This window comes from Epinephelus moara, chromosome 13 (genome assembly GCF_006386435.1).
Source record: "Epinephelus moara isolate mb chromosome 13, YSFRI_EMoa_1.0, whole genome shotgun sequence".
In the NCBI taxonomy this organism is placed as follows: domain Eukaryota; kingdom Metazoa; phylum Chordata; class Actinopteri; order Perciformes; family Serranidae; genus Epinephelus; species Epinephelus moara.
The window spans coordinates 33,878,613-33,890,761 of record NC_065518.1 but is presented as its reverse complement, the minus strand read 5'-3'; the positions used below and the strand labels follow the sequence as shown (position 1 = coordinate 33,890,761).

The 12,149-nt window shown below is 42.1% G+C and overlaps 1 protein-coding gene across 1 annotated transcript in view; it reads left to right on the top strand.

Moving 5' to 3' along the window:
* The first annotated feature begins 827 nt into the window (after positions 1-827).
* Positions 828-12,149, top strand: part of myo15b (myosin XVB) — a 70,002-nt gene continuing 58,680 nt past the window's right edge. The window contains exons 1-18 of the mRNA XM_050060834.1: positions 828-863; positions 983-1,047; positions 1,390-1,453; positions 2,041-2,150; positions 2,328-2,402; positions 2,661-2,754; positions 2,867-2,970; positions 3,091-3,154; positions 5,094-5,207; positions 5,304-5,465; positions 5,554-5,667; positions 5,754-5,812; positions 6,185-6,308; positions 6,411-6,506; positions 6,747-6,878; positions 7,893-8,018; positions 8,114-8,191; positions 9,997-10,145. Coding sequence (XP_049916791.1) covers positions 828-863; positions 983-1,047; positions 1,390-1,453; positions 2,041-2,150; positions 2,328-2,402; positions 2,661-2,754; positions 2,867-2,970; positions 3,091-3,154; positions 5,094-5,207; positions 5,304-5,465; positions 5,554-5,667; positions 5,754-5,812; positions 6,185-6,308; positions 6,411-6,506; positions 6,747-6,878; positions 7,893-8,018; positions 8,114-8,191; positions 9,997-10,145 — 1,766 coding nt within the window. The remainder of the gene's footprint in view (positions 864-982; positions 1,048-1,389; positions 1,454-2,040; positions 2,151-2,327; positions 2,403-2,660; positions 2,755-2,866; positions 2,971-3,090; positions 3,155-5,093; positions 5,208-5,303; positions 5,466-5,553; positions 5,668-5,753; positions 5,813-6,184; positions 6,309-6,410; positions 6,507-6,746; positions 6,879-7,892; positions 8,019-8,113; positions 8,192-9,996; positions 10,146-12,149) is intronic.

Here is a 12,149-nt window from a genome sequence, read left to right as displayed (position 1 = left end):
GGCTTCAAGTAATCTGTTTGTCTCTGAACAACATTCATTTTGTGAGGAAGGACAGCTGGTTTATCCAATCACCTGCCAAGTATTTTTTGAAAGTGCCTGCCCTTTATTGAACCTGCACATCAGGTTAGGAGGTCTTAATATTGACCTGATGGTGGTACTAGACTCAAATGTCATCTTCATTAGTATTCATACCACATTTCATGGCAAAATATCCAGTGCCTGTCCAGTCTGGAACAAAGTGACAGAATGTTCATCTGACTGACTAACAGACTGACACATGCCCCTATGCTTTGGCTCTGCAGTCAGCAGCAAAAGACTGCCTTGCACATTGGCCATTCTCTATGTTATTACAACATTCTAGCACTGGTGAGTTTCAGTGTTTGCCATGTTACTAACTTCTCCCTTTACTTTGTCAAGCAGCATTTTCCTTTAAACCAAAGAGACAAACATAACTTCCAATCCAGAAAAGTTTAACTACCACTGTCTAATGTCAAAGGGTTGGAATATCAGTATATCAGTTCTACTTCCTCACTTATAGCCTGTGTGCACACAAGACAATAGGAAATAAAAGACTTACTGGTTTATTTATTTCCTGGTCTATGTAGATACAATAGAGCATACAACACACTGCAGCACGCTGCTATGAGATTGCAGTATATCAGCTATCACACTGCTCCACCGCTGCAAGTGGATTGGTTACCTGCTGTGCAAAGTTTATGAGTGTAGTGAACCATTAGCAGCAGGGAAGTGCAGAAACAAAACACATCTTAAACTAGAAAGGGCTCTGGAGAAGGTTCATTGACTTTTCGAAGAACGCATTTAATTCAATGTTAGCGAGACTAGAAGATGGCTGTGGAGAGCAGGTAAGGGCAAAGCTGTCTAAAGTTAATGGTCTTGACTGAAACGATGTTTTGAATGCAGGGTGGAGGGCTCTAATGTTGACTTATGTCCTCATAGCTCCTCATGTCTCTGCCTTTTTCAGATGGTGATGCCTGGCAGCAAAAGAACTGTGGAGGTGGATGAGGTGGAGGATCTGTCCCAACTGGAGTGAGTTCACACATGTTACTTAGGTTACTTTTGGGGAAACTACCCTAGACTTACATTCATTTCCTGGAGAGTAACCCCTAACCCTAACCTCACTTGTCTAACCCTAACTTTGCCCTAATTTAACCTTAACAACTGGCCCCAAAATCAGCTTTTTTAAAATTCAGGATACAGCTTTTGTCCTCAGTTGGACAAGCCATTTGCAAATAACTGGTCTTAGGTCTGAAATGTGTCCCTGAAGGTAGCCAAAGTCATATCCACCTACCCACACATGCACGCACACACAGTACCTTGAGTCCAGTACAAATATGCTCTTATTTCAACCTGTTTGTCTAATGTTCATAGAGAGGTGTGTGAGAGCTCTGTGCTTCTGAATCTGAAGAAGAGGTTCCAACGTGACTGTATTTATGTAAGTTTCATTACTATTATTATTTCATTACGCATTTTGAAGCAGGTAAAATGTTCTAGGATTAGGATAAAAGAGGATTTGGAAACAACTTAAATAAAACCTGAAACAAGGCAGAACTAGAGCACTCGGAGAACGTAGACCTCCGCCAAGCAGCTCGGATTTCCCGCCATTTTATTATTTTATCCACTTCACTTCAACCGATCACCACCAAAATTTTATCATCTGTTCCTTGTCCCGTTATCAACCTTTCCTGAAAATTTCATCAAAATCTGTTTAGAACTTTTTGAGTTATTTTGCAGACAAACAGACAAACAGACCAACGCTGGCGAAAACATAACCTCCTTGGCGGGGGTAATAAAGTGAGAGAAAAAAATAATACTGAACAAATTTATCAAGGAGGACCACAAATGAATACATGATAGTTAAATCTCAGCAATCATCTTGGTAAATGAAAAACAACAATAACATATCAAATCACAGACAAATAGGTCATTACCACAACTTATCAGATATCAATATTGCAGACACCTTGTTGTACCTGTTGTGCGTATTCTCTGAATGCCTGCAGACATTTTCTTTATTCCTAGACTTACATTGGAAACATGCTGCTGTCCATTAACCCCTTCAAGCCCCTTAACATCTACACAGAGGAGCTGAGACAGAAATACCAGGGCAAAGAGCAGCAGAGAAACCCACCGTGAGCAAACAATTCTCACACTGCCGTCCATTATTCTGCCTTCTCTCATTACACTTTTAATTACAACTGTCAGCGTGTCTCACCAAAGGTTTTAGTCCCTTCAGTACATCTGTCCACCTGAAATTTTTTCATGTTTTTTATTGCTAATGTTTGACTTTCTGTTGTTCTCTGCTTTAGCCATATGTATGCCATAGCCGATGTCGCTTTCAGTCAGTCTCAAGCCTCCACACAGGAGCAGTGCATCATCATAAGGTACTGACAAGAACAACGATTCTATCATATATAGTCTATTTCGATGCAGTTTTTCTGCATTTTGTCTTTGCTGAATCAGGTTTTAAGCAAAATACCTGCTCTTTTCCATCATCTATAATCTCGTTTAGCCATTGGATGCCCTGGTGGCCTAAAGGTTAAGGTGCCAACCATGGGCAGCAGCTTCCCTGTTTCACATCGAGACAAGGACTTTTGTTGCTCAGTTTCCAATTTTTCGGGTGATTTTTATTTCTTGTGTAGTGGCCAGAGTGGTTCAGGAAAGACTGAAGCTACTAAGCTGATAGTCCACTACCTCAGCTCTATGTATCAGGGCAGAAACGACAACCTGCGACAGGTAATTAAAAGAAAACCTTAATTAGTGTAAAGTGTTATTAGTTAGCAACACTGCAACTTGTTGGTGGATGTACCTGTCAGTCCTAAACCCCGTTTATGTCTTCCTCTTCCAGCCCATGGAGGTCTTTCCCATCCTGGAGAGTTTTGGGAATGCCAAGACCATTCTCAACAACAACTCCAGCCGCTTTGGCAAGTACCTCCATATCCACATTCTCCAGTGAGTCCAAATATCTGGAAGTATCTTTTGTTGTTTTAACATATATTCCTTTGTTACGCCCCCTGAAAGGACTTGTTGCAGCTGTTTTATTTTTCGACTGTCTTTCCTCTTGGTTGACAGTGGGGTTGTTGTAGGGACCTCGCTGTCCAAATATCTCCTTGAGAAATCCAGGGTTGTCTTTCAGGTGAGGACATTGAGTGAGGTGTGCTGTGTGCTCAAATAGACATCATGGAGGACACCATGATGTTACATTTGATGGAGAAGCTACTTTAATGAGGTTCAAATAGATTATAAGACACATAAAAGCAATACATCACATTGGCTTTGGCACCGACAGCATGAATAGTGCTGGACAATTTGTCACTGTGTAAATGATTGAGTGATCAGCTATTTGTCTGATATATCACATTTGGCTTGCTTGTGTTTACTTGTAGGAAAAAGTCTCAAGTTCCTTTTCTGGTTGAGTGCTTTTGCTTCTTGGAAAATGAATTAGAGGCTCAGCTTTCCTAGCTTGATAGAAGATACCTATAGCTTGTCAATCCTCAGTTTTTAGCCATGTTAGCACAGCTTGAGGGATAAAAATGCTGGTCGGTTGGTTGGTTGGTCTGTCCAACAATTTGGTCCAAAATTGAATCTTGGTAAATGTCACATCGATCATTTTAAAATTTTATATGGATAATCGTGATCCCCAGAGTTGGAAATACAATAACTTTGGTGATCTCTTGACTTTTCCTTTAGGACTATCAGCAGGTCAAAGTTTTCAGTCATTGAGCAAAATATCTCTACATCATGAGGTTGACTAACTTGACAACCATTTGAGTGATAGCCTTGAAATTTGGAACAGAGGTTCATGTATTCATGCTCCCCAGAGACTGAATACTAGTGAACTTGGTGATCCCCTGGCTTTTCACCAAGCACCACCAACAGGTCAGAGTTTTAAATTACCTAATGAAATATCACAACATCTACTGAAAGGACTGCCACATCATTTGGTAAAGACATTCATGGTTCACAGAGGATGAATCTTTATGACTTTCCCTTTAGCTAGCAGTTTTTGGGTTCCGGGTGAAATGTCATGACAAATCTTGGATGGATTGCCATTAAATACTTGGTCCAGAGGTTCATGATCCCTACAGGATGAATTGTACTAACTTTAATGATCCCCTAACTTTTCCTCTAGCACCATCATTAGGTCAAAAATGTAATTTGTCCAATAGATTGGGTTATGACCAAATACCTGAAAAACTAAAGACTTTCCCATCTGCCTCAGCTGCAGTTGCTATTAGAAAATGTTAACATGCCAATTTACCAAGGTAACTTACTAAACTGGTAAACATTAGCTGCTAAATATTTTAACATTGACTTTGTGAGCATGACAGCACGTTGTTGTTTGCTTTTAGTTCAAATCAACAATCAGTTAATCTTGTGTCTTGATTACCTTTGATCTTAATTTCTACATTCCTTCCTACCAGTGTGGAGTGTAACTGAGTGGACAATACAGCCAATACAGCCTCAGATTTGTATGTGTTTCATTATGTTGATGTTTCTGGCACTGTGGTTTATCGCCAGAGGCAAATGTTGCCATTGGATGTTTCTGCAAATCAAGGATATGTTACATTTGTATGTTTCACACATATCAAATCAGCATTTCTAAAGTCATGTAATGGGAGGTGGAGGAAATGATGGATGGCAACACCTAGACGGGACGCCGAGTCATTGCAGTGTTTCCAACCGCTTTTCAGGCACCAAACGTGGCTGTTTTTTTAGTGACCCATTGCTGTGTTTCCACTAGAAATAGTGCCATGAAAAACAGTTGTTTCTACCAAGACATCACTGTGTTTCCAGTGGGAATTGTGCCCCAAAATTGGGTATTTTAAGCCAAAACATAATCTTTTCTTCACCATAACCAAGTGGTTTTTGTGCCTAAACCTAACCACACGTTAACCACAGCGTTGTTGCAACATAAAAAAACATACGTTTTAACATATCCGCCACATAGTGGCTTACAAATGTAACATATCCATGCAAAAACTTCCAATGCCAACAGTTTTCTGGCGATTGGGTTGACATGTAATGAACTCAGTTGATGTCACTGTCTAGTTCTTGTTTCATTTCCCTTGTAGGCCAATGAGGAGAGGAACTACCATGTGTTCTATGAGCTGCTGGCAGGTATGAACGACTGGGACAAACAGGAGCTCTACCTGCAAGGAGCCGAGACCTATTACTACCTTAACCAAGTACATCAATAAACACAGAACCATTCTTCATCCCTGATTTTTGTAGTTTCCCTTTCCTCTTCAGCCATTATACATCACACATCTGTCCTCCTCCAGGGTGGTGCCTGTGAATTGAAGGGGAAGCAGGACAAGCAGGACTTCCAGCTTTTGGTTCAGTGCTTTGAGACCATTGGTCTGCATGCTGACCAGATCTCCACCATCTGGGCCATCCTCTCCTCTATCCTGCAGCTCGGCAATGTCTGCTTCAGCTCCTATGAGGTGTGTTTGTGTGTGTGTGTGTGTGTGTGTGTGAGTTAGTGAGATATTAGACGTTGTTTTCACACATCAGTTGGTGCTTTTGCTTCAGAGCGAGTCATTTGAGGTGGCTCGAATCTTCAGCGAGGCTGAGGTCAGGAGGGTTGGCTCCTTGTTGCAGATTTCCTCTGAGGCCCTGCAGACTGTCATCACTCACAGAGTCACGGTCAGTAGACCCATGCACCAGTCATGCCTTTCCTTTCACCCATGTTTCTGCACATGTGCACATTGATTAGCTTTTTTTATTCACAGGAGACAACCTATGACAGGATATACTGCCCTCTGTCTGTGGAAAGTGCCATAGAATACAGGTAAGAAAATGTCCTCAAATGTTGATGTAGACTGGAGGTAAGCACAAATAGCAGACAAGTCTGTCAAACCACAATTTAAAGTAATCATTTGGAGAAATCCATCCATCCATCCATCCATCCATCCATCCATCCATCCATGCTTGGTTGCCCAGATAAGTGGCAAATGTCAAATGTCAACTACATAAAACAAACTAAATGAACCAAAGCTGTTGCTGCACAAGTAAGTGACTATCACTGTGTTTGCGGAATAGATCATTTGGCTCATGAATGTTCAATTACAATAGTATCATGAGTTAATTAGAATTTGATTTTACTGTATGTGAATGTAGAACATGGACAGTGTTTGGCATCTCTCCTCATTCTTTCTTGCAGAGATGCCATTGCCAAAGCCTTATACTCAGTGCTGTTTGACTGGTTGTTAGAGCAGATCAATGACTGGCTGAGCCCCACAGAGATGGACAGCACAGTGGGCATAGTCGACATTTACGGGTTTGAGGTTTGTATTATGCCTGGACTGAGATCTGGAAACTGAAAAGTAACTGAGCATTTGTTTGTGGTGATGGATGTGACATCACAGTGTTTTCGTGTTCCTCTGCAGGACCTGGGAGTGAACAGCTTTGAGCAGCTGTGTATCAACTTTGCCAATGAGCAGCTGCAGCACTTTGTCACCAAGGCAGTGATCTCCCAGGAGCAGGTCAGTGGTCTGTAGATCGATTAAGATCAACTGACCCTCAACACACCACTTTTTAATAAGTCACCCTTTATAAACGGTTTATAAGCAGAGACTAATGGCATTATCAGTAGATGATGGTTAGTTCCCTATATATTGGTTATAAGCCATTACTAAGAACAACTTATATTTTCAATACCATCTTCAATAAATGCCTTCACACACTTCACAAACTGAGTGTAGCCTGTGTGTGTGTGTGTGCAGGAGGAGTATAGTGCAGAGCAGATCCAGTGGTATCCGATGCCAATCAAGAACTTCCACTCCTGTCTGGAGCTGATCTCCTCCAGACCACACGGCATTCTCCGCATACTGGACGATCAGACCTGCCTCCCGCAGGTACAGACACACACCCTGAAACTGTCACGGGTTGTGCGTGTTTTAGCACCTGTGGTGCTGTTATTGGGTTCAAACCACATAGTCCATAGTCTATGTGTCTGTGTTTTGTAATAGTCTTTAATAAACCACTTCACAACACAAAGAATAAGGAAGCAAGTGAAACAGTGACAAAGTTCAACTAATCAGCTTGAGGCCTCCCGAGGCAAAGATTTATTTCAAAAGCTTTGGCAAGCCATGCCGAAGTAGGGAGCAGGAGAATCTCTGGCGTCTGCTGGATGCACACATGCACCAAACAGTTCAACTGTGTGTAGCGGTATCATGAGGAAGCAGACAGGAGACATTGTCAGGCAAGCAGAGGAGTCGAGGCACCAGTAATGAAGGAGAGCAATCTCACATGCAAACCATGCAAAGGCTGTGTATGCCGCCACATGGCAAATCACTCCACAGTTCTGAAAAACACAAGCAGGTAAACTAACATGAAGACTCCATGGTGCGCACACAAAGGCGGTTTATGCAGCCACACAGCGAGTCACTCCACAGCTCAGGACAACACAGCAAGCAGAACAAGTAAACTAACGACGAAGAGCTGACTAGATGTTCTTTCAGGCAGCCACGTGGAACAGGCAAACAGAAACCAGGAAGGCAAAAGCAGAGCTCTTGGTCGAGGACAGAAGGCTGAGTTGTTTACCAGGGAGCAGGCGAAGCAGGAGAGTCAGAGGCAGGCAAGGTCGACAACAGGGAAGCAGTCCAGAAGGAATCTCTGGAAAGTCTTGCATGAGAATGATAAAGAACAATCTGGCAAGTAGAGTCTGTGAGGCTGGAGTATTTATACTGGCATCAGAAACAGGTGACCTGAGTTGCCTTGATGAGGTGGGTGTGGAGGACAGGCAGGAATTCAGGAGTGTAAAAACAATGTTTCCATTTCATTTTACATTAGACCTTGAGGGAGTGTAAAATATTGAAAAGTAAATCTGTGTGTAATTTTGGTATTGCTCCTCTTTGTTTTTTCATCAGGCCACTGACCACACCTTCCTCCAGAAGTGCCACTACCACCATGGGAACAGCCCCTACTATGCCAAGCCCAAGAACCCAATGCCAGTCTTCACTGTCTATCACTATGCTGGAGCTGTCACTTATCAGGTATCAGGTGCAGCATGCTGCTATAAACAGCAGATCTGTCAAACAGCAGCCTGTGCTGCAAACACATCTGGGCTGAAAAAATACTCTTTTTCCAGGTTCATAATTTCCTGAATAAGAACCACGACCAGTTCAGGACAGAAGTGGTGGAGCTTTTTGCCAGGAGTCGCTTAAAGGTGAAAGAAAACTGGCATTAAACTCATACAGTGTCCCAGTCTCCCGGAATAAATGTTGGCATTGTACATTTCTGCAGACCAAGTATATTACATTTGTAAGTTTCGTTTATAGTGAATATGTTAGAATTTTGCATTTCTTTGCATTTCAATTATCAATTTTATGTTATGACAATGTTGTGCTTATCATGTGGTAAGGTTTAGGCACAAAAACCACTTGGTTAAGGTTAGGAAAATAAATGTTTTTACCAAGTGAAAACCTCCATGGCTGAAAAATGAAGCCAATGCAGAAGTGCCAAAACCTGCAGTTTATTAAATGACCACTTGAGGCTGGCTCTAAAACAGTCCTCATGCCCCTGCGGCAACAGCCTTGTACATTGGGCACCAGCTCTATCCACTAAGCCACCGACACCCCAGCATCACCAAAGTCTGTGAGTCAAATCCATCCCTCCACAGTTCCACCCTCTCATCCATATAAGGTCACATCTGACTCCAAACATCCAAGATGGTGAGGGCTGAAATGCTAAACTTCAGGCTTCAAAACAGGAGTCCACAAATTGTTTCATCTCGGCTGTGGCTTCATTCATTATTCTATTCGATAGTCCATGATTTTTTGTCTTAAAATACCCGGTTTGGTCGCTAGCAAACACAGCTGGACGTGCCCACAAAGAGGCCTGGAATTTCGTCATTTTAGGGGCAAGGGCACAAGGCCAAATTGCGAGGGCCTGCCCTGCCCACAAGTCTTGTTCTAAAACACTTGTTTTGGTTGGTCTCTATGTGGCCTTACAAATGCCATGTCTTTAACTGCCAGGAAAATGCAAGGTAAGGTGCTGGGGGCTACTGTTGTGCCTTTTCTGTGCCCATTTTCAAAAGCGCAGTGTCAGGTTGTGTCTGAGGTCGATAGGCAACCTTGATAAGCACCATAATGTAGCCTATTTACCTAACATCCTGGGTGCAGGGCTGATCTCCTGGCGCTGTTTGTGTGTAGGCCCATTGTCTGTGGGACAGATGTAAAGCTCTATACTAAAATGATTAACTTCTTCTTCATATTTACCACAGACTGATGTTTATGGATGAAGGGAAAGCTATCTGCTGGCTGCAATAGGATGTTCCAAAAGTTGAACTCTGTTTATCTCAGGGCGCAGTCGTTGAACCCTAAAAAATAGGCACTCGGGAACTCAATGCAATGGCATTGCTCTGGCCTTTGACCGGCCTGCCGCATGTCTACAATAAAAACAATAAGTTTGAGGGCGCAAAAGACACGGCATGTGTATGGCCCCTAACACTGGTATTGCTGAGGTGTCATGCTATCAACCCTACCCTTCTTCTGATGAGAAACTCAGCTCATATACATATAAGCCGAACTACATCTGAAGCATACAAATGAAATATACGGTAGCTGTGGTTTGCAGAAACTTACAATGCCAACATTTTACTCTGGCAACTGGGCTGCATCAATACAAAATAGAATAAAGTAAAATAACAAGAAAATGTCTGTTTTTGTTTCACTTTGGTGAATGCATTGTGCTTCTATATGTATTGCCACAATACAAAAAAACAAAACAATGAATAAGCACAAGGCAATGAAATAAACAAGTGTTTTATTAGGGGTGTCTTTACTAGCAGTACTCTAATTATAAGAGTACAATTTTCTGGGCAGCGCTGAATACAGAAATGATCAGTTTGAAGATACTGTATATAAACATAAAATTAACATAATTATAGGCTTTTAAAAACACACTTACACATGTGAACCCATACATTAAGTGAATTTTGTCAGTTTACCTATGAACTTGCATATTTGTCAGATGGTGTCGGAGCTGTTCCGCAAGGTTCAGGATGCTTACATTCAGCAGAGAGAGCTGGGCTGGAGAGGGAGGGGCCTCCGCCAGCAGCCCTCTACCGCTGCCTCACACTTCCTTCAGTCCCTGACTGAACTCACCACCCGTCTGGAGAGGTACCAGCACGCTGACCACACTGACTGCCACTGAGCCGTCATCACCAAAGCTGTGGATCAGTGTGAAAGCCAACTGAGTGTCACTTGAACAGATACAGTTTCACTGCATGTGTTTAAAATTAAATAGCTGTGGTTTGTGGAGAAATCGGGTTTAGTAAATATCATGGAAAGAAATACGATTTGGTGTGAATCATCACTGACAGAATTTCTACAGGAGACTTCACAAGGTTAGACACATCATACCAGGGTTAAACTCTAAAGTCCCCTCCACTCAAAAATGTATTTTTCTTCTGTTTCTGTCTCCTAAAATGTCTGACTTTGACTTTACTCACTTGTATATGTGCAAAGTTTGTCACTAGAGATGTGTTGTCACATTTCTCTACTAAAGGGGGCAATGTCTGTGCACTGCTGAGATTCAAATGTACCTTAGGCTAGCTTGATTAGGTACAACACCAATACAGGAGTTACTTGCTCTCTAAGTCCCTGATCACACAGAAAGCATTTTGCAGGTTGCAAAACGCAAGGGGCACCACACAGCCTTTAAAAAAAATAAATAAATTGAATGCCACTAGTAGCAAAACTCTTGCTGCGCCTTTTTATTGTTGCCAGACAACTACCCCATCACCTCCTTACCCTAACCTTCCTGTGTAATCAATCAACTGTTTATTTTTAATTTTCATTTATTTCACAGTTTGTAGTAGCTAGTTCCTAGCATGGACAGGCAGAGGGTACTTGCTCTTGCTCTGGTTGAGGGTGAGAGGCTGTCAGCAAATAATTTGTTGGGCACAGAGAAACAGAGATCTGTGTGGGTACATGAGACCCTAAAAAAGACAGTGGATCACGGGGAGTACAGGCACTGCACTTTTTACTTCCACACCTGCTGTTTTCTATTGAGATGGTGGTAACTGGTTTGTAAAGTCGTATAGCTCTGGGTATCCAGCAACCACTACCACCAGTTTCTCCTCCACTGTTAACCAACTGTAAACTTGTTGTCCTGACCACCACAAAAGGCCCGCCTCTAAAATCATCCTATTGGACAATGGAAAAAAAAAAAAAGCAGAGATGACGTTTTGTCACCTCCAGTAGTTCAGAGCGCTCCGGCAAAAACACCAGGCACCTAGAGTGCAGAAACATGAGGCACGCAGCAACACAAAAACAGCGAGCAAAAAACTTCATTCTCATTTAAAACAATTACAAAAAGCCACCTCCAGCTGCCAGAATGCTTTCTGTATGATCAGGGCCTGAGGAAGGGAAACACATATCAACAGGGAAACAAACTTTGACAAAACACCAACAAAGAATCCTGAAACCTCCAGCGTGGAGCGGACATGTCAGTAGGCCTACAGAGAGCAGTTAGCATTGGCATAGTAAAAGTTTTGACCACAAACTTGCAGAATGAACCGTTTTTGGATGTAAAGCGGAACTTGAAGCTTCCTTCCACTATCTACCAAAAACCCCGTCATCGCAGATATTACTGTATGTTTCACTAACATTAACACTGTGTCAGCCACTGCCAGTTAGCCCACAAACTAACAAGCTAAAAAAAACAGCATAAACAAAGAAAAGATGCTAACTACACTTAGTATTCTGATGCGTCTGCTAGTCAAACAAGTATGGCTGAATCTTTCCAATGTTTCCTCTAATTGTAATGTTGACCATCTTGATGGCCACTGCTCTTTCACAGGTCAGCTTGGCATGTTGGTGAAAAGCAGAAAGTGCAAAGCAGGAAGTGGAAAGAGGAAAGAGAAAAGCGGAAAATTGGGAAAAAATGCGAAACTAATAGCAAGCAAATATCTCAATGAGGGAGAAACAGTAAATCTGTTTCCAGACCCTGTTACAGAGGGTGTATTTTAAATATTATGCGGGAAAACAATGTTAAACAAAATACTTGTATTAATATAGGTTAAGTTGGTCTATTCTGACATTCTTTAAAGCAGGCCTGCAGGGGGAATTTCATTTTTTTTTTTAACTTGCCAGGTCAGGTAAGATTTCTGACCCACTTGC